The sequence below is a fragment of the Gobio gobio genome (assembly GCF_949357685.1).
Source record: "Gobio gobio genome assembly, chromosome: 18".
NCBI classification, from domain to species: Eukaryota; Metazoa; Chordata; class Actinopteri; order Cypriniformes; family Gobionidae; genus Gobio; species Gobio gobio.
The window spans coordinates 9,778,083-9,803,682 of record NC_137111.1 but is presented as its reverse complement, the minus strand read 5'-3'; the positions used below and the strand labels follow the sequence as shown (position 1 = coordinate 9,803,682).

At 40.1% G+C, this 25,600-nt stretch overlaps 2 protein-coding genes across 3 annotated transcripts in view; one reads left to right on the top strand and one right to left on the bottom strand.

Moving 5' to 3' along the window:
- Positions 1 to 475: 475 nt before the first annotated feature.
- Positions 476 to 5,515, bottom strand: dldh (dihydrolipoamide dehydrogenase). The gene is made up of 11 exons (XM_079843692.1): positions 4,965 to 5,515; positions 4,580 to 4,876; positions 4,171 to 4,231; positions 3,828 to 4,085; positions 3,166 to 3,226; positions 2,948 to 3,078; positions 2,686 to 2,855; positions 2,378 to 2,594; positions 1,484 to 2,288; positions 1,293 to 1,398; positions 476 to 1,198 (listed from the first exon to the last, which is right to left on the bottom strand). Exons 1-11 carry the CDS (start codon positions 5,010 to 5,012, stop codon positions 1,193 to 1,195), a joined length of 2,160 nt encoding a protein of 719 aa, XP_079699818.1. The 5' UTR covers positions 5,013 to 5,515; the 3' UTR covers positions 476 to 1,192.
- Positions 5,516 to 10,186: 4,671 nt separating this feature from the next.
- Positions 10,187 to 25,600, top strand: part of fam120b (family with sequence similarity 120 member B) — a 38,235-nt gene continuing 22,821 nt past the window's right edge. Inside the window, exons 1-6 of one of the 2 annotated variants that reach the window (XM_079843696.1) lie at positions 10,187 to 10,315; positions 11,919 to 12,965; positions 16,767 to 16,947; positions 19,857 to 19,958; positions 23,522 to 23,694; positions 23,995 to 24,087. In XM_079843696.1, coding sequence (XP_079699822.1) covers positions 11,958 to 12,965; positions 16,767 to 16,947; positions 19,857 to 19,958; positions 23,522 to 23,694; positions 23,995 to 24,087 — 1,557 coding nt within the window. In that variant the 5' untranslated portion in view covers positions 10,187 to 10,315; positions 11,919 to 11,957. Of the gene's footprint in view, positions 10,316 to 11,511; positions 11,785 to 11,918; positions 12,966 to 16,766; positions 16,948 to 19,856; positions 19,959 to 23,521; positions 23,695 to 23,994; positions 24,088 to 25,600 lie in introns of those variants that run through there. The other variant, XM_079843697.1, reaches the window with a different exon arrangement.

Here is a 25,600-nt window from a genome sequence, read left to right as displayed (position 1 = left end):
TGCTTTTATGCTCTGGAGACACATAAAATGTAATTCCTTAAATACAATAAGGACGAAAAGTCATATCACCGGTAGAAGGATGTTGAGTATCTAGTTAAATATCTAGTTATGCTTGCAGATTGTTTCGAATTGTGAAAAAAACCAAGAAGAAGAGAGTACTGCCTGTTTAATTCATATTAAGATGTTAAGGGAGTGTTTCTGGTCTCCATTTGCTCTATATAAGTCACATAATGAGCTTGGCTACAGCTTTGTTCCACCAAACAGAAACTTCAACCAAACCATTTGCAACAAGTGGTTTGGATGTTTTTGTCAAAGAGCTCTTGCATCCCAAAAATATCCTGCCATTAAGATTGAGGCTGTAATTTGTCTTTGACCGGGTGTGTCTTTGTCTTACTCAGTGAGGTTAAAAGGGAAAACGTGATACATTTGTCACATAAACCTGGCAAAATTAACAAAATGATTTGGATAGCAATTTCGTGATATTTCATACAGGATTTATTTGGAAAAATATTAAGGTGATTTTTTTTTTCATGGGCAACAGTCATAAAAACAATTCCTGTAAGTTTAGACAGCGTGTTTAAATACATTTACATCAGAAAAGTCACATCGACCCGAAGTGCCTTATTTACAATAGACAAATTTGCAAAATGAAAAAAAGATTTTAAATTACATCAAACTTCACACACACGGAAAAAGAAACCACAAACACATCGATCACAAATAACATTTAAATAAAAGAAATACAAGCTTTCAAAAAACAAGTCAGTAACAAACATATTTGATGGCAGTGTTTTTCCTCTACCGATCTATGAAATGATCAGAGAACTTCCAGATACACACTGCGGTCAGTGCATATGCATACACAGTATTCGATTCAAATGTGTGTTAAATACATTAAAAAATACAACCCATCATAGTGCAATGAGGTAAAACCGTCCCTACAGGAAGTGCAGCGAGTCCACTTGGCACGTTCCTGGGAAACAAACTTTGAGAGTCCGAGCCAGTATGGCCCAACGTCCTTTCCTGCAGTCACTGTGTTTACTTCAGTTGAGAACCAGCTCATTCTGAATATCACCTTCAACATAAGTTTCACAGCAGCAGTCACATGAAGGAAACCTTCCCTCTGGTTTGAGCAGCATTACTGGAGTAAAACCTCCTGTAGAACAAGATGAGCTACAGCTCCGTTGTGGCGTTACACCTGGAACAAGAAGAAAAAACAGAGTAAGTTTAGCGTTCAGGTTTGTAGACTGACATCTCATGAGTGCAAAGCAAAAGAAAGCTTCTGGACTTACCTCGGTTGCAATAATACATTCATCCTTCTCCTCTGATAAAACAAAGACTGACTGGTACTTTGTGTCTTTGCACAAAGATTCTGTACGTTTCCTCTCTGAAGAATCACTGAAAATCAAAAGAATCGACTTTAGTACTGCATAACTACACCCTGTCTGTAGGGGAACCGAAATGCACACACGACGATATTTACCTTTTTAAATGATTTCTGTGTTTCTCCTCTGAGTCGGACTCGTAAGCCGACTCGCATTTTGTTGCTTCGCTCTTCTCAGAGTCCTCTTTACCCAAGTCCTCCTGCTTTAGCTCGTGAACAAGATTGTAATCCACTAGAGAGTAGCGAGATTTGAATCCGTTTTTCTCTCCGCCTGTGGCGTCGCTCTGAAAGTCCACTTTCTTGTTGATGTTCTTTAATTGCGCCGTTCCGATGACACTTACGGACAAGTCCTTGTCTCGGCTGCAGTTGTTGGTCAGGTTGTTCATGGTCTCGATCTCATTATGGCTATCGACTTGCTGGTTGCTCTGCTGCAGCTTAAGACGGATGTAGACGACCAAGACGGTGCCGCCGATCAGGACTAAAAGCACTAAAATAATCCCAGCGCAAACCGCCGTCCAAGGAAAGGCACCATCGTCCTCGGCGTAAGAGTACCTTTTGTCGGCTCCCTCGACAACGGCTTGTGTGTTCTCTGGGAGCAAGAACTGACAGTTTCGCCCTCCGTATCCAGGGATGCAAGCGCACACATGGCGTCCGTCCCTCTCGTGACAAGTGGCCCCGTTGTGGCACGGGTTGTGGACGCACTTGTTGGCCGCAGAGGTGCAGTTTTTGCCGTTGTATCCAGGTGGGCAGGTGCAGGTGTAGTCGTTGAGTCCGTCTTGGCACGTGCCGCCGTTCTGACAGGGATAGTCGGCACACTCATCTATGTTGTCTTCACAGTGCGTTCCAGTGAAACCCTCAGGACACTGACAAAGATAGGAGTCCACAAGATCTAGACACTGGGCGCCTGCAATAGAAGTAAGACAACATGAGACAATTGATTCAAACACCTCCTCATCTGCATTTCCGTGATTCGATTGGGAGCGCTCAATGTACCATTGGAGCAAGGGTTGGAGCTGCAGTGATCAATCTTCTTTTCACAGTTGAAGCCAGCGTAGCCCGTCGGGCACTGACAGAAGTATCCTCCATCAGGGTTGTCGGCGCAGCGTCCGCTGTTGAAGCAGGGGCCGTCAGCGCAAGTCGTGGCGCTCAGCTCGCAGTTTCTTCCATAGAAACCAGGAGGACATGTGCAGCTGTAGGTGTTTTCAAGATCCTGTGAAATCCAAAGGAGCGATTGCAAAGAAGTTAGGACACCGAACAAAACTCCTGAGAATGAAACGACTCGTGTGTTTATTCAAACTCACAGTGCAACTTCCTCCGTTTCTGCATGGGCTGCCAGAGCATTCGTTGACCTCAATCTCACAGCTGTCCCCAGTGAAGCCAGGTCTGCATGAGCAGGTGTAGCTTCCCTGGCCAGTGTTGGTGCAAGTGGCCCCATTCTGGCACGGCTTGTGATGTGTGCAGTAATTAAGATCTGCAACACAAAATAAAACATGTAGGTTAGTCTCTGCTGCGTCCAGAGTCAATGGACAACTCTAAACCAACAACGTACGTCAAAAGGCTCACCTTGGTTACAGAAGAGACCTCCCCAACCCTCTTGGCAGTTGCATTGCCATGGCTGTTGGCAGGTGCCATGCAAGCAGCCCGGATAGCGGATGCAGTCGTCACAGTATTTTCCACTAAATCCCACTCTGCATCTAAAAACACCACAGAGGACCGGTTAGCATGTCGCTAACTTCCGCAGCAATGAAGGTTGCGTGTTAAAAAATCTCCATCACACTTACTTGCATTCACCGGGTTTCTCGCAAAACCCATGGTCTTCATCGCATCCCGGAAGACAGATTGCTATAAAGAGAAATATGTATTTGTTATTACCAGTTCCTTTCTGATAGACACCGTTGTTATTATTATTCTGGCACAGTTTTACCAAGCTGCTCAAAAAAAAAAAAAAAAAAAAAGTTCTCCTCACTACCATTGGAAGGACACTCTGGTTAACACAGTTGCACTCATACAAAAGCTCCCTAAACAAAAGCCCCTTTTTTCTCTAACTGTGGGTCAGAAGTCCCCTTTTTCACTCTGTTCATCCAACCCCCTCCCCATAATGTCCCAGAGTCTGCACAGATAAGGGTGGACAGCTGGTGTACATGGTGCCAGTGCAGGACAGCTGCTCTATTGTCTACCTTCACTCTGCAGCTGCCCCCTTCCAACAATACCTCACCGCTCTGAGCCAATCAGCGCAGAGCGCTCTGCCAAGTAACCAATCAGGCGTTACATTTAATCTATGGCACGCGTGCCATTATTTGGCCAACGTCCCTCATTTGAATCACACAAACGCCTGTTGCAACCATGGCGACGAAGTTTGTTGTTGTTTTTCTCGCGAAATACCGAAACATGCCCACTAAAAACTATCAAACACAAAATGCAGGTTGATAAATATGGTACTTACATTCTGTGCAGTAATGTCCTTTCCAGCCGGAGTTGCAGATGATTTCTCCGCGCTCTCCGCAGGTGAAGTGGCCGAAAGTGTCGTCGCGGGGACGGCAGAAGACAGAGCAGCCCTCGCCGTAGTAATGCTCGTCGCAGACGAATCTGTACGAGTACTTTAGCTCTGTCCTGCCTCCCACCTGCAGGTCCTGGGACCATTCCTCGCCCACGGTCAGATGCCTCTGGGTGGTCATACGACTGATCAGACGTTCTGGGTTTTCTGTGGACGATTTAATTTGCGCGTTACATTAATGCCGCACAAAGATGCATTAAAGCGTAACGTCTGTTAAATGCATTTAAGTTACCTGTCGACAGATCATCGTTGGATTCGGTGTGTAACGCTTCGATAATCAGCGAGAAGGTTCCCTGAAACAGAGAAAAGAAGTGTTAATATAAGAAACGCATTCCTCCACACGTTCCTGCTGATTTACATATAACGGAAGATGTGAATGGCTTGAGGTGTGATCGCGCTGGGGATTCGAGCTTCATTTTCCCGATTTCACACTTGCTTACTGAAGTAAAATGAAAGGTTTCGGAATTTCACACTGAGCTGACAATTATATTTCAACCCAGGGGATGTGACTTTTCCCACCCCGCCAACACCGCTAAAGCGTCTAAATACCCCCATCCTGAGTCCTTATGAGCCATTATTATTAGCTATAAACCACGTCAAAACTTATCAAGATAAGCCTATAATGTAAAAAAACTACTCACCGGCCACGTGAACCCGAAAGAGAACTGAATGGGGTTGGTGAACGAGCTGTCAGGAAAGCTCTCGGGAACTTGGAAGGAGTTTGATCCGAGCACTGGGGTAACTGCGCCACCGTAGGTGCACGGAGGGTCTGGAGATACATTGGCTTGGTAATGTTTCAGGCAGATCCTAAAAAAGGTTTTGCATTCACACTGCTGAGCCTCAGGCGCGGACCCTTTGCAGCAGTTTGCGTTGCCTGTCACCCCTTTCTTGTTCAGAAACTCCTGCAACTTTAGCTCGAAAACCCCAGAACAAAACCCCTGAAAAGACATGGAAATAGAATCAATTACTAAAAAGCTGCCATCATAATGCGAGAGCATGGCTCAATCAGATGTTGACTTGAATTACCTGGCTTATCACGACACACAGCAAAGCCGCTATCACAAGTCGTCCCATGGTGAAGATGATCTGAACTTTGTTGTTAAGCTTCCACGGGCCAGGCAATTGTATGAGACCGTGTCTCAATAAATCATTGAGACTCGAAGTTCTCCACTCAGTGGGAGGCAGCTCTGGTTGATGCTCTGTTGCGTTCACTTTATCTGCTCATGCAAGCCCATTAAAGTCTCCCTTGAAAAAAATAAATCAAGCAATTAAATCCCAAATACGAATATAAAGAGGAAACCCCGATGCGCAAAAAATGGGGACGAACAAATTCCCTCAGAAGGCGAATACTCCAAGTTGTCAAAAGTTTGCAGTCCACTTTGGGAAGCTGGAAAAAAAATGCAGAAACCCCAGGAGCAGGGTTATCTACGCGTGTTTCGCTTATTTTCCGTTTATAGGTACAATTGGTGTGGAAGTGATCCAAACTACTGATCCAAACTTTCCTCCCGTGCTCTTGTTTCCGTGTGAGAGAGACTGACTGGATTGTGCGTGTTTAATGTCCCAGTCCTCCCGCAGCCGGTTATATACAGGCAGCGACTGCTAGGGTAATGAGATGCAAATGAGCTACTCCCCAATCTGGCTCTGGTTGTCACAAAGGGACACTTTTCAATCCACACCATCCCCAACCCCCCCAAGAAAAGAAAAAAAAAATCGGCAAATGGTCACTGAGCTGTAAAATGTGCAACTCTTTGCCACTGGGAGAGAGAGTGTGTGTGTGTGTGTGTGTGTGTGTGTGTGTGTGTGTGTGTGTGTGTGTGTGTGTGTGTGTGTGTGTGTGTGTGTGTGAGAGAGAGAGAGAGAGAGAGAGAGAGAGAGAGAGAGAGAGAGAGAGAGAGAGAGAGAGAGAGAGAGAGAGAGAGAGAGAGAGAATTTACATGCAGGAAAATAAGCAACCTCGAGAATCCTGTACATCCCACTCTGACCTAAAACCACAAATTACATCACACATTGCAGGAATGTCGCATTCCTGATAACGGGATGGGGTTTATTATGGTGTTGCTTACTACTCAAAACTGTGGATCATCTGATATTAGTCATTATTTTAAACTAATGTGTTAACTTTTTTCCCTTTTTAGATGTATTTCGATTAAATGAGTGCATTGTCATGTTCATACAAACATATTTGAGCTTGTAAAATGTTCTAATAATAACAAAATCGACATTTCATTCATAAAAAAACATATTTTTAACTAGACTTTACCATAGTTTTATAGGCCATTTTACAGTTAACCAATTTGACTTTCATTCAGATGAAGAAAATTAAAAAAAAAAAAAAAAAAAAAAAAAAACGTCGTAGTAGTTTTTGCTCCTCGCATAATCAGGGCATGTAAAGGGAACATGCTTATGAACCTTAAACAACACTTCATTTCAGTGGTTTGAGTTTTGGCGACTCTATAAGTTGAGAGTTTCCATCTCTAAGCTGGATTGTAAACGCCGAAATGGTGTGTGTCGTTCGCGTGGCTGTCATTAAGGCACTTTGTTATTGTGTGAGAGGAGAAGAAGTCTCTCTCTCTCTCTCTCTCTCTCTCTCTCTCTCTCTCTCTCTCTCTCTCGCTCTCTCTCTCTCTCTGTGCTCTCAGCTGTATGGTAATTCACACAGCACCTGCTCCCCTCACAATGAGAAAGAGCTCCCCTCTCTACATGTCACCCCTGACAAAAGTACCTAGCAGCAGCTTCTGTTGTTTTGGTGTTTTATCAATTATTTTGCGTTTAATTTGACGAGGAAGTTTCCGATGTGTTCTTTTAATCGTTCATATTGTTAAATGAATCGCGCTCTTTTTCGCTCTTGTCTCGTGAGCGTTTGTTTGTGTGTGTGTGTGTGTGTGTGTGTGTGTGTGTGTGTGTGTGTGAGGGTGGTCTTCATTAGCGCGTTAATTAAAAGCGGTTTTCAGTTCCAAGGGAACGCAACAATTCGAGCATTGGTGACACAGTTACGCGTTGTATGGAGCCAGATGAGTTGATCTGATGCACATTCAGTCGTACTGTATAAGTACGCGTTGTTGTTTAAGCGAGTGCGTTGGGATGTTATCGCGCGACAGGTGTCATAGCAACACACTCCGGAGCTAGTTATTGAACCGCTGGCCGTAAATAAGAGCGGAACCGTGTCACCCAGCTATCATCACACTATTCTTCGGCCTGACGTTGCACACATTTCCCGATTAGCCCAGCAAAGCGTCACTGAAAAGCATGTTGAAAACCCTCAGATTTATGCCCACTTCGCTTATTCTTTTCAGGCATAATTTATGCCACGCGATTCTGTCCTGGTTAAATCAAGCAGAAAGCTCCTTTCTCGCATTCCTCCTCTTTTCTGAAGGTGGACTATGGGGAGACTGTTTAACTTAAGTGTTTCTATAGGGGGCTGTTGTACTTTAACTCCTGCCCACCAGTAGCCGCGACAAACAAAGCCGGGACTCGAGCTCTGACTCTTCATCTTCTCTGCGCTTTAATTTTCATTGATTCTGAATACAAGAGGAGCCCTCGGGGACTCTCTCTGAAGACGCGGACAGCCCCCCAAGCCAACCATCTGCTCCCAACCAAATGGCGTTTTTTCACATCACAACTGCATGTCTCTACTGCCTCTCTGGACGGGACGAGACTGGAAGCATGCTAAAGCAGCGGCAGCAGCAGCAGCACATGAATGCCTCTGCTGGGCCATATGGTCGGGGAAGCTGCAGTAAGTGGCCGTGGGAACACGGGCAGTAACGGCTCGCGGGACAGTGAACCCGTCAAATTAAGTAGAGCGCGAATGTTTCTCAGTGAGCTTTTTCTTTTCTCAATGAGACGGCGCGTTCCAGTGTGAAAGTGTGGTGGTGGCATCATGCATGTGAATGCGTTTTAACCTTATTTTGTGTTCGGGAAAAGGACAATACAATGTAGTAATAGCAGATCCCCCCATCATGACGCAGCAAGGGCTTGCGCTGATTACAATAACAAAGGATGTGTCGCGTGGCTCGGGTGGCGCGCTCATTATGAAAAAAAGCCAGAAGAAACAATAAAACGCACAGTGAATCAACTGCATCCGGTCTCGGAAGTTACTTTTTTTTGGAAATTGCTTGAATCAAATTCTATTTTGAGATTTGAGAGAGAGAGAGAGAGAGAGAGAGAGAGAGGTGAATTCTTCAACAGGCTTGAGGACTGTCGCGTGCCATCATCCTTTAGGGAACATCTGCCCCTTTCTCCCTTTCCCTGGGGTGGTTTTGTTTATGTGAGAAACTTTGGTTCAAAGAGGAAGAAAAATCAATAGTTCACCCGAAGCAGAAAAACTGGTGCTGCCCTCATGTAGGCCACATTGAATTCCTGCGTCTGCCAACTGTTGGCGACACATCTGTTCTTTCTATTATGCAGGTGTAATTGGTTGCAAAAATAGCTGAAGCGTGGAGAAAAAAAGATTAAAACATAAACACATTTTACAGTTTTTACTCTATTCGCAGCGTTGGTAACGCATTACAAGTAGCCTAACTTGAGTTACGTAATCAGATTACTTTTTCAAGAAAATGTAATTTTAGGGGAGAGCGGGGCAACCTAACACACATGGTTTAAAACTTCCCACACACGAAACCTAGTGTATTTACTAGTTGCCATATCAACATTATATAGATAAAAAAATTGCGCCAAAATAAAAATAAAAAAATCTGTGGAAGATATCACTGAACATTTATTTAGGCTATAGCAAAAAATAATTTCTTACTTAAGTTAATTTTTCATTTCTGTTTTTTTTTGTGTGTTTATTTAAAATAAGACAAATCTGATATTATTGTAATCTTATATCTGTTATTTAAGAGTTGAGATCTAACAGCAGAAGACACGGGCCGGGGTTAAATCCCAGTTGAGCAGGCGGGGCATGTTGTCACACTGCATTACAATGAGCCCCTATTAGAACTACACTATTATATTCTATACTTTTTAATGAATTCTATTGAGAAACCATGAGAAAAAGGTGAATAATGACTGAGAGTCAACGTTCAGAAATGCTTACTTATTATGTTGTTGGTTTTTACTATGCTGTATAACTGGGTTTTGAAGTGTGTTTGTTATTTTTAACAAAAATTTAATAATTGTAATTTTATTGACACAATATTTTAGTTTGTCTTGGATATTTTTTGATTAAATCAGATACATTTTAAGCTGTCGTTTGGTCATGTTATAATGCGCCCCTCACATGTTACAATGTACTCCACCTATGGGGCATGTTGTCACATTTCACTTCCATTCTTTCGGGGTAAATCAAGAAAAAAGTATACATTGTATTCATGAAACAATACCACATAATTGTACTAAACGTATGAAATGAATGTGGTAAAAAATAAATACTCTGAACCACAAGAGGATTTACACAAACTGAGAAAGTCAAAAAGTGTTATTGTGCCCCGCTCTCCCCTACACCAAAATATCTGAGTTACTTTAAAAAAAATAAGTAACGCAAGTTACTTTCTTTCCCCATTTATTGACTGACAGCTCTCTTGTCCCCATGTCGAGGGAAATCATGAGTAAGTGCAGAGGTTGTGTGTGAACATGATGGCTATTGTAGTTCTAGACTAAATGTGAGTGTGTGTTCATAGTGTTGCTATTATGACATATCTTCAATTAAAATATGGGCAATTAAATATGTAAATATTCATATGCCATAGCCTTTATAAGTTATAGAATAATTTTACCTGTCAGATGAATCTCTTTTACTGGGATTCTGCTTTGTCTGTCATTGGTTATTCAATTATTCAACTAAATTGTTCAAATTAAAATGTAAATAAAATAGTTGACTTAGTAGCTATTTTGCATGAACAACATTTCATAAATATTTTTTTTTATATGTATATATTAATGGGGGGGGGGGGGTTAGCTATCTGAATGGTTTTATATTTTGTTCTATAACAACAAAGTTAGCAAATGTTAATTCCTTTTTATTTCCTATAACACATTGGATGCATCTTTCACATGCTAAACTTATATCTACTATATGTTACAATTTAAAAGTAAATGCTCATCTTCCCCCTTGTGACCCTACAGTGTTTCTTAACGTGTTTACATAATACATATAATAACTTAACAAACACAGTTCTCTCTAAATCAAACCACTTTTATATAAAAGAAGAGGAATTTTTTAAATAATTTCTAATCGCTGTTTTAGCTGTGCATGGTCTTCTTTTTTATTCAGAATCATTATAAAGGAATGTGCTGATTGGCTGCTGTCATCGGCACGGCGGAACCGGAAGTGAGCGCTACATTGTAAACACTTCAACCGCTTCAGCTCATGTTGCAGCCGCGCGCAAGAGAACTAACTCTAGATTCTAGTCATATTATGCGTGACGCCCCAACGAATAGTGAGTCAGCTTTTGTTTCTTTAGCAGCATTGGGTTAAATATATGTGACATTAAGTGATAAAATATACTAGTTGTCCATATCCATACTGGCAACGACGCAGCGTTAATGGTGAAATTCCCAGCATTCACATACATGCGCGCACACACACACACACACACATACATGCACAAACACACTGGTGGTCACAGTAAAGGGTTTCATTCCAATGACCTGGTGTTTCTCAGGAGGCTAAATGATTATAATGAGTGAGGAATAAATAAGAATGCATACTAAGACAGATAAACAGAAACGGTCCGCAGTTTACGTTTTGATGAGACATGGGATATAACAGGCGCATACAATGTATTGTCAATATGTGTAGGAAAATCAAGCATTCCCTTCAATGAAAGAACGGTTTGAGACTACAGGATGGTTTCAAACTGATTTGAGCATGGTCTACTTAATCGTCTCTAGTCAGACCAAAAATCCTGTGTTGATAAAATAAACGTATCATATCATGTGTTAAGTTTGTGGTACTAATATGAACTACTTAAAATGAGGGAAACTATTTAAAAATACTCAGTACAAAATGTTATGGTTTGTTGTTGAAGTCACAACAGGTGAAATATGGAAATGTCATTCTGAATGAACTCATACTTGTTTATTTATTTATGAATAATTTCTTAAATATCTGACCGAATACTTAATCTAGTAATCTTTCTTTTAAAATTCTTATGTAAATTATATGTTTAAAAGTTGATGTATATTTTATAGGACTGTTGGGGGAATTGATTCAACTAACTATTGTGATCCCCCCCCCCCCCCCCCCCCCCCAGAATCAAATATTAATTTATATTAAATTGCTTTATTTTAGTCCGTGCTGCTTATAGACGAGGCGGAGGAAGGTTACCTCTTTTATTTTAGAGGGAGATATGTTTTGTATCGGTGAGTATTACATGATGGCGCAACATTACATCCTAGTGGACACGAGAAAGTGAAAAATGAGAGACATCTATGGTTTTACGACCTGCACCATCATGTATAAGTGTATCATTCAACTCTTCCCCATTGTCTAGAGTTAAAAAAGCAAACAAAATTGCAATATCGAGTCGCAATACTTGAGAATCGCAATTCTCACAATACATATCGTATCGGCTCCAAAGTATTGTGATAGTAGTATAGGTGTATCGTCCCAGCCCTAATATTTGAATCTATATGCATTATTGACTTAGCAAATGCACTGAGATTTTTCATTGTCATAACTTTGATAAAAAGAGAAAATCTTACGAAAGGGTGCATTTTAAAAGGGTTAGTTCACCCAAAAATGTTAATTCTGTCATTAATAATCACCCACCTCATGTCGTTCGACACCTGTAAGACTTTTGTTCATCTTCGGGAAGACAAATTGAGATATTTGTGTTGAAATCTGATGGCTCAGAAAGGCCTCAATTGACAGCAATGACATTTCCGCTCTCAAGACCCATAAAAGGTACTAAAGACGTCGTTAAAAAGTCCATCTCACTACAGTGGTTCTACGATCATTTTATGAAGCGAAGAGAATAGTTTTTGTGCGCAAAAAAAAATCAAAATAACAACTTTTAACACTTTTATGTTTCATTTTAGGTGGATGAACTTGCAGACAACCTTTTTACGCAGCTGAACATGGGTGTGAAGGGATTGCAGTACTTTATGGAGACATGTTGCCCAGACACTTGTGTGCCAGTGGACCTCAAACAGATGGCATTGAATCATGTCACAGCCCATCCGGACAGCGCCGCCACACTAGTAGTGGACGGAATGGCCTGTTTAAGGTACTGGTATCGCTGTCAAGCTTGGGTCCATGGCGGTCAGTGGCAAGAATATATGCATATCCTTCAAGAATTTGTCGATGCATTCACGGCTGCGGGCATACGCCTAGTCTTTTTCTTCGATGGAACAGTCGAGGAACAAAAGCGGGCAGAATGGGTGAAGAGGCGTCTGAGAGTCAACCAAGACATTGCAAGGATATTTCAGCACATTAAGACTTACGGTCAGCAGCCAAACAGCAGAGACCTTTTCTGCCTTCCCTCTGGACTCGCAACCTTCTCCAGATTTGCCCTCAAAAGCCTTGGCCAAGAAACAAGATGCTCGGTCCGAGAAGGAGATTATGAGATTTCCGACTATGCTTTGTCTCACAACTGCATGGGCATCCTTGGTCAAGATACAGACTTTGTTATCTACAACACGGTGCCATACTTGTCCATCAGTAAACTCAATTTAAATGATATGACAACGGTGCGGTTCTCCAGAGAAAGGTTATGCCAAGTTTTGAAGCTCCATGTGACTGACCTTCCTCTCTTGTCCTGTCTGTTGGGTAATGACATAGTGCAAGAGCAGCAAATGCAACGTATTCGCAACAGTGCTTTGGCGTCATATCGAAAGAAACACAAGCAAGTTCAGGGAGAGAAGGTCTACGCTGTTGCAGAGTTCATTACCGTTCATCATCCCAGCAGTGAGGAAACATTTGGTGTTTCCTCACTGCCGTTAGTTGAAGCAGAGGAAGAAGCTTTAGAAAAAGGAATACGCATATATTTGCTTCCAGGGCAGACGTCCCCTTGGCTGAAGTGCAGCCGCCCCTTTCCTCAGTCTGTGCGTTTGATGGAAAAGTATGTACCCGCTGAAATATTACAGGTAAGAATGAAAAATGCACCGTGAGGTCTAAAATGTTTGAGACCATATTGAGAATATGGGATTCAAAATCTAATTTAAACAGGCAAATAAACCAAGTTTTATCATTTCTTTTGTTAAAGAAGACCTATTATGCCCCTTTTTACAAGATGTAATAATAAGTCTCAGGTGTCCCCAGAAAGGTGAAGTTTTAGCTCAAAATACCCCACAGATAATTTATTTTACCATATTTTTGAGTGAAAGGGAAAACATGCTGTTTTCGTGCATGTGTCTTTAAATGCAAATGAGCTGTTGCACCTCCCTAATCTGACAAGCCAGACCCACATCAAGATGTTGGGTCTGGGAACTCACCATTGGCAGGGCTCAATCCGAGGGGTGGGATAAACGGTTGTCTTTCAAATTCCCTCTGCACGCAATAGGATAGCGCTACAACCAACCAGAGCAGTGGAGAAGGTGAAGCGGAGCTAGTTGATGGATTAAACTTTCGCCGTATCCGGTCGGCAAAACTCTGAACACATCTTCCTTTCTTAAGAATGACTTCAGTGGCGTTCTTTGTTCTTTTCTCAAAGAAAAGCTTAACGGCAAGTCTTCCAGAGTCGCGGCCAAAGCCGATTCGAAAGACCGCTGTTCGCCAGCTTCTTTGTTTACGAGTAGCACGCGGAAGCGCCGCTACTCTGCCATCATTATGTTAAGCCTGCCCACTTACTCTATACATGATGTGATTGGCCTGACTAGAGTTGGGTTTTTCCTGCTCGCAAGCCAACGGAGAGTTGCTAGACGCCCTGGCTGCAAATTAGATTTGCTGCTGCTAGTGTGCGTCTAGATTTCTAGGCTAGCTCCGTCTTGCTTTCCAGAAGAGGGTGGAGCCTGTAGTGTTAATTTTGTCACCTATTTTTAATTTAGTCTTAGTCTTAGTCTTGTGCCAAATGTCCTTGTTAGTTTTAGTCATATTTAGTCATTCACATATCTTTTTTTGTTAGTCAAGTTTTAGTCGACTAAAAGTCTTGTCATTTTAGTCTAGTTTTAGTCAAAAGACAACTCAAGGTATCTTAGTCAAGTTTTAGTCGACCAAAAGTCTAGTCATTTTAGTCTAGCTTTAGTCAAAGGAAAACTCAATATATTTTGTGGCAAAATAAGTTACATAAAATATATATAACCTGCATAATGTGCAACAACACCATAGCTAACTGGTTGATTTACAGCATAGATGCCTAAAATCAGCATTAGCTCATGAGACGATGGGCACAAATATTGATTTCGATCTTGATTCAGTATGAATTCATATGTATATAGCCTACTGTACATATAAGGAACAATACGTTTTTTACACTTTTTTGGGGTTATATTATATTTGCTTGCATTCTTTACTATTCACTATTATTAACATTTCAAAATTTCACAAATAAGTAAGCAGTTATGATCTGCAATACTTTTTTGAGCAACTAGACTACATGTGTATTATTAAAGAGCCATACAGGCACCCAGTGGGTAATGGCATTACAAGTGAATTTTTTTATTTTTCCAGCCACAAAATGGCTCTAATTTACCTCTTTGCAGTGGAATTCTCTATTTTAACCTTAATTAACACACTAATTGTAATATAAATAATAAAAATATTAGAAGAAAAATATTTTAAGTGGTCATTAATGGACCATAAGTATTGCACAAATAGTATTTAGTACCAAAAGATCTCCTCAAAATATTCAATAAATATTATTGAATTAAAATATAGGCTATTTATTTTTGAAATAGTTAAGGTGTATGGTCACATTTGACCACCAATGAGTATAAGTGTGACTTAATTAGAAAGGAATACCTGAGGGTTAAATACAAGAAAAACATTAATATTAATGTTAACAATGTTGCATCTCTACCACTCTCCCTAATAAAATGATACTGTAAATGTGGCTGACGCACACTATGCTGTACGGTTTACCAAAAATTGCTGCAAACACCTGTATAGTGAAGCTGTTGTGTAACTTGCGCGGCTTAAGCCATTCACATACACTGACACAGCGCTAGAAGTGTTGAGCGCTCCGGGAACCACGTGACCACACGCGCGCGGCCGCGAGATGACAGGAGGAGTATGAGAGACCTGTAACCTACTCGAGCAACAGCGGGAACTCTTTCGGAATATTTTGAACAGCTGAATATTCATCTCATGATGAAAAAGTAGAGACAATTGTAGACGAAAATGAAGAGAGATTTTATCTTAGTTTTTATTTTATGCAAAACATTTTAGTCTCGTCCTTTTTCGTCAACAATAATGCATGTTAATTTAGTCTTAGTCAGTGTTTTTGGACATTGGTGCAGTCTCGTCATCGTCTCGTCTTCGTCATGGAAAAAAAGGTCGTTAACGAACATATTTAGTCTCGTCTCGTCTGACGAAATTAACACTAGGAGCCTGTACAGCTCATGCTTCAGATACTCTGCCAAAAACTGAAACATCTGTTTGTTTTTTATTATCATCTCTATGGCAGTCATGCTCACGTGACATTGCAGTTCTTCATCATTGTGAAAGTTTATTATCTGCATGCGTTTTAAAGCCATATCAGTCTATATGGTTTTCTGAGCACACACTCCCGAAGCACGCGCACAGAAAGCTGGATGTCAGACGGCGCGTCCCATGAGCATAGATATACATAATAAAGGCTAGATGTCTCGTCCGTGCTGCTGGCCAATGGAGGTCGACGTCCGCACCTTGCGGCCATCTTGTCAGAGGCAGCTCTCTCATTCGTAACATTGTTTTCATGGTGCTTGCACTTTTTAAATAACCATAACTTGCTAAATTTTCTACCGATTTTCAAACTGTTTGGATTGTTATAAACGTCAGAGATGTAGTTATGACACTGCATACTTATGAAAAATTATTCATAATTTGTTCAAGCATCCATAATTATAGCCACATTAATAACGTTTGTAAGAAACCAAACCATTTGTAAATCCGTCAAGATTTCAGTGAGATAAGAGTATTTGTGTTCATGCAGATCACTCGCCTTACATCATGTACCACTGAGCTCTTCCTGTGACAAGATGGCCGCCGGTAATGACGTTAGAGACTCCAACAAAAGACATCTAGGCTTTATTATGTATATCTATGCCCGTGAGTACCAAACTAAGTTCTCATTCACGTCTTGCTGCGCTTAAACTGTCACACACACAAGGTTATGTCAAAAACACACAAAGTTCACAGACACAGTCGGTTATGTCTGTGAATGTAAACAGCAAGTAAAGAAATTGCACATGTATATTTGATCTGTGTATTAAAGTGACAGCAGCATAATATACAGTACCTACTGCTGTATCTGCTGTTAATATGAATACAACAAAAGATAAACAGAAAATCACTCACAGCTCTTGACTGAATAACTTTAGTAGCTTTAATAAGAATACATTTCTTACTTGAATGCTGCTGTTAAATGCTCTGACGAGGAGATAAACATGGTGGACCGTGTAATGCTCACTGAGGGCGGAGTCTATTCAAACAGGGCGGAGTTTGTCAGCAGTTGTGGGTGGGGCCTAAAACGGCAAACGGCTTGTTCTGAGACATTGTTTAAAAAAGAAGAATGGGATTTTCACCACTATAGGGTGGTTGTGTACGCACACTGCCGACACATTTATGTTCAAACAACATGTAAAAGTTAATTTTGCATAACTTGTCCCCTTTAATATTTAGATTTTTTTACTCTGATAATAAGATTTGTGTTTCACTCAGACTTTTGGATCCCTTTTGAACAAACCACCAGATCCACCAGAAATTACATGGCTTTGTTTCTATTCTTACTAAGTGTTTCCATGTTGCAGGCGGCGATAGAGAAGCACACACGAGCAGAGTGTTTCCTGATCTATAATGTGTTATATGATGGAGTCGTTGAGTGCAGTAACACATTGGAAGATGAGGATGAGGTCGAGTTACCACCGCAGGCAGTCTTATATCTGCCCGTCCGAGAACGCATCTATGGCCTGTTACTGCCAGTGCAGCCAGGTGTGTTTTTTCTCTGTATGATTATGATATTTGTTTCATGTTGTTTTTTTGTGATGTTGTATGTAACTGTGAAGAGGACCTCATGATTGCTACCGGGGATGTCCATGAAGCCCAATACTATGTTCTGAAAATAAATAAGGGATTCTACAGAGCCCCTAAAGGGACATGGTGATGGCAAAAAATATGAGATGGCTGGAAAAATATATTTAAATGGTTTTGGGTTTTCTTGCAATTATATAGTTGGGTAATTATAATTTGCGAGCATAATGGCCAGCTATCAGTATATCAGTGCTATTGAATTCGCGATCATGCGTACTCTGTGTGTGTGTGTGTGTGTGTGTGTGTAGGGACCGGCGGTACTGACACTTACATACACACATTTAACAAGTATTCTTGCTCCGCCCCTGTTATCAAAGTTACATCAGGAGGTGACTTGTGTGAACTTGAGACAGCCAGGTATCCCATAATGCATCTCGCACCAACCAGCAAGCGTTGCTATCGTTTCACAAAATGTAGTTTTAAGAGTTTTCAGGCGAGAACGTAGTTGTTTAAAGCTCAAATCTGTGGTTAGTTTATGAAGATTTGATAATCTAATCTGACGTTTTCAGAGTTGTGAGATCCAGGCGATCACTGGGCGTTCAACGCTCTTTAACCCCGCGTGAAACAGCCTTACCGTGGCTAGTCCTTCTGACGTTTGGGCTGGCTCTGATGTCTCTGTGGTGGTTAAACATAAGATATAATTAATCTTGTGCATATATAATGGACGATCTTTAGTTTCATGAATCTTTGGCCCTACAACTGGTATTAAAGGGTTAGTTCACCCAAAAATGTAAATTAGCCCATGATTTACTCACCCTCAAGCCATCCTAGGTGTAAATGACATTCTTCTTTCAGACGAACACAATCAGAGTTATATTAAAAAATGTCCTGACTCATCCATGCTTTATAATGGCAGTGATTGTTGCAGTGAAAAGTGCATCTATCCATCATATAACTGCTCCACACAGCTCTGGGGGGTTAATAAAGACCTTTTGAAGTGAATCGATGCATTTTTGTGTGAAAAATATCCACATTTAAAATGTTATTAAGTAAAATAACTAGTTTCCAGCAGACAGTGAAAGGATAACAACTGAACTGACGCATGTGCTGAGGATAGAGCAAAACCTCGGCGCATACGTCAGTTCAGTTGTTATTCTTTTGCTGTCTACCGGAAGCTAGTCAAGAAGGCCTTTATTAACCCCCCGGAGCCGTGAGGATTACTTTTATGACGGACAGATGCACTTTTATGGACTTCAAAAATGAAGCAACAATCACTGCCATTATAAAGCTTGGAAGAGCCAGGACCTTTTTAAGTAATACTTTGATTGTGTCCGTCTGAAAGAAGAATGTCATATACTCCTAGGATGACTTGAGGGTGAGTAAATCATGGGCTAATTTTCATTTTTGGGTGAACTAACCCTTTAAGATACGCTTTGGTCAATCGGATCACACGTAGACGAGGGAGACACATTGCCGTTTACACCTATATACATACAGCGAAGATAATCAGAGTATATATGTGCATATTGCCTAAGCCACATTATGTTTCATATTTTTTAAATTAAAATGAAAAGAGGCAGGATGGTGTTTTATATAATATTTAATTTTATTGTTAATATACAGTGAGTATAGCAAGACAGTAGCAAGGCAAGGGGTGACATTATCAATTATGCTGCTGTTCCATTTGCAGAATTACCGGACTTTTGTCCTCTTGTCCTTGGGAGTTTGTACTCCGGTGTCCAACTTACCATGTCCAAACTACCAAGTCCGAACTTTGTGACCCTGGTATTGAGAAATGGCAATTTTCTCCAGTATAAACAAAGCGTCCTGCGAAAAAACATTACAAATGGCCCCCACAAATGTTTGTTGCTAACTAAAACCAAAAATATTAAAAAAAAAAAAAAGTGTTATTGTTTTGTAGAAATAATATTGTAATTTTTTTTTTGTGAAATATTAGAAATGTTGCCTTGGCAACTAACTGAAATTAAGTTTAAGTACTAAAGTTACTAAATCTAAAACTGAAATAAAAAATACATTTGAGTAAAATTATTCTAAAAAGGCTAATAAAAATGACTGATATATAAAAATAAAAGCTAATTCAAAATATAAATAAATACTATAAAAGTATATAAATAATTCTAAAATAACACTGTTTCCTGTCGTCATGGAAAACTTGAAAATATGAGGAAATTTCCAAAATTTTGATTTCTAAGCTCAATTTCTATTCCTGGAAATTTAATAGGAAAATTTACATGTTCAATAAAAGTTGTTCAATTTATGTTGGACTAGTATATTTTTTAAAGTTTATTTTTTTGTAATTCTTATCCGTTGGTCAAAAATTTAGCTAAGCGTAGTACGTTTTTTGTTCTAATGATTTTGAGGAAATCTAGACTTTGTTGGACTGAAGTTTGTAATGTAGTGCTCTTGGGGAAAAAATGATTATTATTGTAATTTAAATAGTATTTGTATTTTTCCTTTCTTAACATCTAGGCGTTTTGTTGAGGTATAGAAATATAGGTTGTACTCTTACTCTGTTGTTTACAGAAAATAAATCTCCATTGCTCTATAAGTTTCTGGGAATAGTCTCATGTCTGTCCAATATTTGTGGTGTGGGCAAATATGTGGTGAATGTGCTGTTGAAAAGAAGGGCCAGACCGAAGGGGACAAAACATATCAGATTTCAAACTGCGAGGACTACACTGTAATTTTGGAAAGGCTCTGTCAGTCAAATTATTTCATAACATACAAGCTGATTGCACAAATTCCCTTTGTGTGCTACTTTTAAAGGACTAAGATGCTTTCAAGATGTTTTTTTCCCCTTGCATTATTTTTGCTCTCAATTTAGGCTAACTTTTCTCTCTCTTTTATAGATTGTCTCGGTCATACTGTGTCAGTCAAGGAATGGTTCGTCTTCCCAGGAAATCCACTTAAGGAGCCTACCAGAGTTGCTCCAAAACCCCTCAACTATACAAGTACTTAATTCTGCAGTTATGTTTCACATATTTGCTCGTCGTAAGGAAGTACCTCATATAGGCCCGGTTTAGGACACATAGGCCCGGTTTAGGACATTTAATTCGCTTTTTTAAACATGTCTTTGAAAAAAAAAGAATTACTAGTGTGCATTACTTGAGACAAAACAATGGCACTGACATATTTTAAGAAATGTCAGGGCAAGTTGCTTTTAAGACAACTCAAACATGCATTTTAGTCTGGGACTAGACTTAAGCCTCGTCTGTGAAACCGGGGGAGTACTGCAAAGATCCTTGGACTTTGTCTCGCATGCTAACTAAGCATCACACACTACCTCATCCGATGCTGCTAAGTAATCCTCTGATAATCTTAAGAGATCTATGTTCTGTTGTTAGTGTACATAATTCTCTTTGTTTGCTCTTTTGTGTTTCCTCGTATCAGTGATTACACGGCACAGCAAAATGTTATTTAAAAAAAAAGGCCTCATGGTTTGATCAGTGCATTTCACTGCACTGCAAATTTCAGCACTGCATTACAGGGCTCCCAGCCTGGGAATATTAGGGCATTTTGAAATTAATTTCTGAGCCTGCAAAAAAGTCTGCGTCTGAATATGCCTACTTCCATACTATATAGTTGGCAAAAAAAATATAGGCGAGAAAATATATGTAAGCTGAGTAGGATGTCCGAATTCATAGTGTTCATAAAACAGGAGAAAAGTACCCGGATGTCCTTCTAATTCCGGCGAGATTCTGAAGTGTGCGTTCGGCAGACACTTTACTATCCTATGAGGCCATGGGAGAGGAGTTGTGAATGAAAGTGACAAAATGACGCCTTAGGTCACATGACAATGACAACATGGCAAATCAAGTATGTCCAAATTTCATTCGTAATACACAAGGGGTGGCCGATCTTTCCAAAATATCTAGCTTCCTCCATACTGCCTTCCGTATTCAACTTAAAGGGTTAGTTCACCCAAAAATGAAAATTCTGTCATTAATTACTTACCCTCATGTCGTTCGACACCCGTAAGACCTCCGTTCATCTTCGGAACACAAATGAAGATATTTTAGTTGAAATCTGATCGCTCAGAAAGGCCTCCATTGGCACAATGCACGTTACACTCTCAAGACCCTTAAAAGGTACTAAAGACGTCGTTACAAAGTCCATCTCATTACAGTGGTTCTACAATAACCGTATAAAGTGACGAGAATAGTTTTTGTGCGCAAAAAAACCCTAAATAACGACTTATATCATGATGACCGATTTCAAAACAAGGCATCATGAAGCTTCGAAGCGTTATGAATCAGTGAGTAGATTCAGCGTTTTGAATCGCCAAAGTCACGTAATTTAAGCAGTTTGGCGGTTTGACACGCGATCTGAATCATGATTCGACTCGCTGATTCATGATTGAATTTTTGGGTGAACTAACCCTTTAAGGAAAAAGCGTTAACTGACGTGACGATGGCGTCAGACTTAAACCCAATTTATACGTCTGCGTCGAGTGTACGCTGTAGCTACATCGTAGGTTGTGTGTTGAACACATGATAGCCTACGACGTACCCTGACGTGCACCTCTCCAAAAATGTAACAACGAATCAATTCTACGCGGACCACAAGCGCTGTGATTGGTCTTCCAGAACCCCTCCCTCAGCGGTGCACATGCTCCCTCCGCATGTGTAACTTCACGTGAATGCGGACAAGGACACAGAAGTATAAATGAAAATCGACACGTAGCCACGCCGCAGGTCAGACGCAGAAGTATAAACCAGCCTTCAGTGTAACCGTTTTGAACTGCGAGAGGCTTTACACTTTCTGCGTAAGTTGAATACAGGAAGCTAGATATTTTGCTTTATAAAGTTTTAAATATGGATATTTTCCTTACACACACCCATCAATTCACTTCAGAAGGCCTTTATTAACCCTCCGGAGCCGTACGGATTACTTTTATAGTGGATGGATGCTCTTTTTTGGGCTGCCATTATAAAGCTTGGATTAGCTAGGATATTTTTTTAATATAACTCCGATTGTATTCGTCTGAAATAAGAATGTCATTTACACCTAGGATGGTGAGTAAATCATGGGCTAATTTTAATTTAAAAGTAAACTGTTCTTGTAAGACGGAACTGACATTTGTACACATTTGAGTATTTTGACTGTTTAGGTGCGGGCCTGAAACCCTGAGTATACTTTGCTCGTCCGTGTTCCACTCCGTCTCGAAGCGCGCACACAGAAAGTGTGTGTTGATAGCTCTCTTTTTTTTATTTAGCATGTTCCGTAAAACTGCATTTTACGACATTCATCGTTACATGTTTTGACAAATTTTAATTTGAACATTAAGTTAAGGCTTTTAAGGATGGGCGAAAGCACGCTGCTTTTAAGAAAACATGCGGCACAATGCGTCATATTATCTTGATCATCATGTTTTCATAATCGTTGGAAGCCAAAATCTAAACTGAAACTAATATTTGAATGCTGTTGAATTGTTTTTCAAATGCATAGACACACATGATATAATTTGGCCATTCAACACAGCCATCTAGTAGGCAGTCGTTACTATATTTCAACATTATTATGATGACATAAAAGATCACAATCTCTACGATTCACTTGAAAAGTAGATCGTGGACATCTTCAAGATCGATCACAATATAAATTCGTCAGCTCGCCCACCCCTATAATACACACATTCATACTAGGGCTGCACAATTAATAAAATTTGTAATCGTGATTACAATTACGGATGCCACAATTATGTAATCGTTCAATAAAATGTAATCGCAATTACAAAAAAAAAAAGTCCACTTATATTATTCTGTGTACTTAATGTGTTTTTTCTTCTTCTACAGGTTATCTTAAGTTTTCCCCCCATTGTTTTTATTTTTAGTATAACATTATAATACCATGCATATTTTCACTTTTTTTTTATTTAAAGAAACCAAACCTATGTAAATCTGACTTTTGAGGCTTTATGCTATAGAATAATCGTAGTTAATAATTGCAATTACAATTTCAAGGGAATAATCGACAATTATGATTTTTGTCATAATCGTGCAGCCCTAACTATATAGAACATACTTTTTTTAACGGTCTCAAATTAAGTTTCAAACCAAATGTAGTACCTACTATATCTGGGGTGGGGAACGTTGATCCTGGAGGGCCACTCTCTTTCAGAGTTTAGCTCTAACCCTGAAAAAAAACACTCACCTGCCTGTAGCTGTAGTAATCCTGAAGACCGTGATTAGCTTCAGGTGTTTGATTACAGTTAGAGCTAAACTCTGCAAGAGAGTGGCCCTCCAGGTTCAGCGTTCCCCACCCCTGTACTATATAGTATGCCATTTCGGATGCAGCAAGAAACATTTCTTGAAAATTAAGTTTTCTAGTTGTGCTCAGCTAATATCCATCAGCTTGATTTGTGAGTGCAAACATTTTTCAGCAACCACAAATGATTGAAATAATCATATCCAAAATAAATGGGAACCCTTTTAGAACTGTCATTCAATCATTAATTTACTCTCATACACGCCAACCCCACAAGTTACATTTGTGGTGAATTTGTGATCAACAGAAGGGCGCCCTGATCTGATGGCTCTGTGGTTTAGGACAGACCCAGAGGTGAAAACAGTCCAAGCATCAACACTCCTGGATGTCTTTGACCTGTATGAGTTTACTGAAGAGCTGAAGCAGTTTGACAGCCCTTTGATTGCTGTGATTTGTCTTGTAACCTACATTGCCATTCAGGTGTGTTTAACTTTTCATCGTTGATGCCATGGACCACTGAGGTTTTCACTTGAATGTAAACACATGGCTTTGTTCGGGGTCCATTCGCACCACGTACGCTCTGTTAGCCTTTATTTATTAATGATGTGGACTCATTGCATGTCAAAAGAGTTCACCGGTGTCTCTGCAACACTGTTTATTGTGTATAGCCCTTATCAGACAACTCCGATACCCTTGCATTGTGTATAGATGTGTGTGTGGTGACGCTTGATGCTTGTTGTGTATACTTGAATTAAAAACACTGTTTGCTCTTGGATCTAGGCGAGACAGCTTTCTCTGGAAGACGTTGATGCATATCTAAGCCAAGCTGTTTGTGTCAGATTCAAGTCCTTCACAGAAATGCAACAGCTCAGGGTGAGTCACTTGAGCCACCTCTGCCTTTCTGGAAACACTGTTTTTACACTCACACGCTCACCCATTTTAACTGGGCTCGGTTTGGAGTATTTTTATAAAACAACTGTGGTCATGCTTGTTATTTTGTAACGTAGCAAAAAAAGACTTGCCCATTTTACATTTAGTTCGATTACTAGGTCCAAACCTTTTCTGTGCCCCCAAAAGTGAGAGAGTAAAGATGCAGCCACAGTTGTTCACATGATTTTTCAAATCCAGTCATTTTAATGGGAATCACAATGATCTGGAATTGTATGTGATGGCGAGGGATTTCTAAACTGGATTCGCCACGTTTTAGTCGATCAGATCACAAGTAGATGAGGGAGAGGCATTCCCATTTACACCTGGGTAGGGTTGCACCAGTCGTTCGTAAGTTCTTTCTTAAATTGGAACGTAAAGTCCACACTAGATCGGCTTAGTAACTACTAGATAGTTTGTAACTAACTCTATACTTTTTTCGGTTGCACCATTTGTTCTTAAGGCAGAACGTAACTAGTAGGTCGTAAGCTCTCCGTAAAGTAATGCGTAGTCGCATAATATGACGTTTACCCTCAATGATCCAATAGCAGCCTTCAAATACGTGAGCAAAAGTTGTGTTGAAATACCGTGAATTTCAGTGTCCTTCATTATTATAACTTCTTTTGCCTCACGTAACCAACGGTAAAAATACGTTTCCATTGAATATACTTAATCATGAATAACATAAGTGCTTTTATATATAAATAACCTTCAGAAGCATTCAGTATATGAAACGACATTAACAAGGATCAATAAATAAATACTCAAACAAACAAAAAAACATAAGAAATTACATTTATTGATTATGACTGATTTTATTTGACATCATGACGTGCACAACACGGACCGATGGGACAGATTCACGCAGCGGCGCGCACAGTTTTGGATGGTTTCGTCTTGAAGAGCTGCAAATAAAGTAATCTATTAACATAATGTTTTCTCTCTTAAAAATGTAAGCGAGTGTAAATGTCAGCATTATCATATATGTGTAAAGAATTGAAGTCTGTCATGTAAAACAAGAGCTTATTATGCAGTTCAGTCAGTCTGCTTTATTATTCCAACCATTACTCCTGATCGGAGGCTTCCGTAAATATTTAGTTTATACGTAGAGTTACGCTTCAACTAAGTTTAATGGTGCAACGCAAAAATATTTAGTAGTGCGTAATTTGTAACTTAGTGCCCATTTATGTCAAAACTAGGCTAAGTTGTAACTTACGCACAACTGGTGCAACCGGCCCCTGGTGTTTTAATCCATCTCTTTTGTCCACTTTCAACCACTTCTGTCCTGATTTCTTCAATGGGAGGGTCAATGGGCGGGTAAATGTATAGACTTCTTCAGATCATAGACTGTAAAAAAAATATGGACAACACAACTTCATTATCTTCCGCTGAAGAAAAGTGAAGCCTCCGGAGGTCCGAATATGGCGCTGACATCTGTGCAGTAGTGACCTCAGGACCG

What these genes read in the sequence shown, in the direction of transcription:
- dldh (XM_079843692.1), bottom strand. Translation starts at nt 5,012, where the DNA reads ATGGGACGACTTGTGATAGCGGCTTTGCTGTGTGTCGTGATAAGCCAG. An exon ending in CAACGATGATCTGTCGACAG is followed by an intron (nt 4,086 to 4,170) that starts GTAACTTAAATG and finishes AATCGTCCACAG; the next exon opens with AAAACCCAGAACGTCTGATC. An exon ending in AGGTCTCTTCTGTAACCAAG is followed by an intron (nt 2,856 to 2,947) that starts GTGAGCCTTTTG and finishes TTTGTGTTGCAG; the next exon opens with ATCTTAATTACTGCACACAT.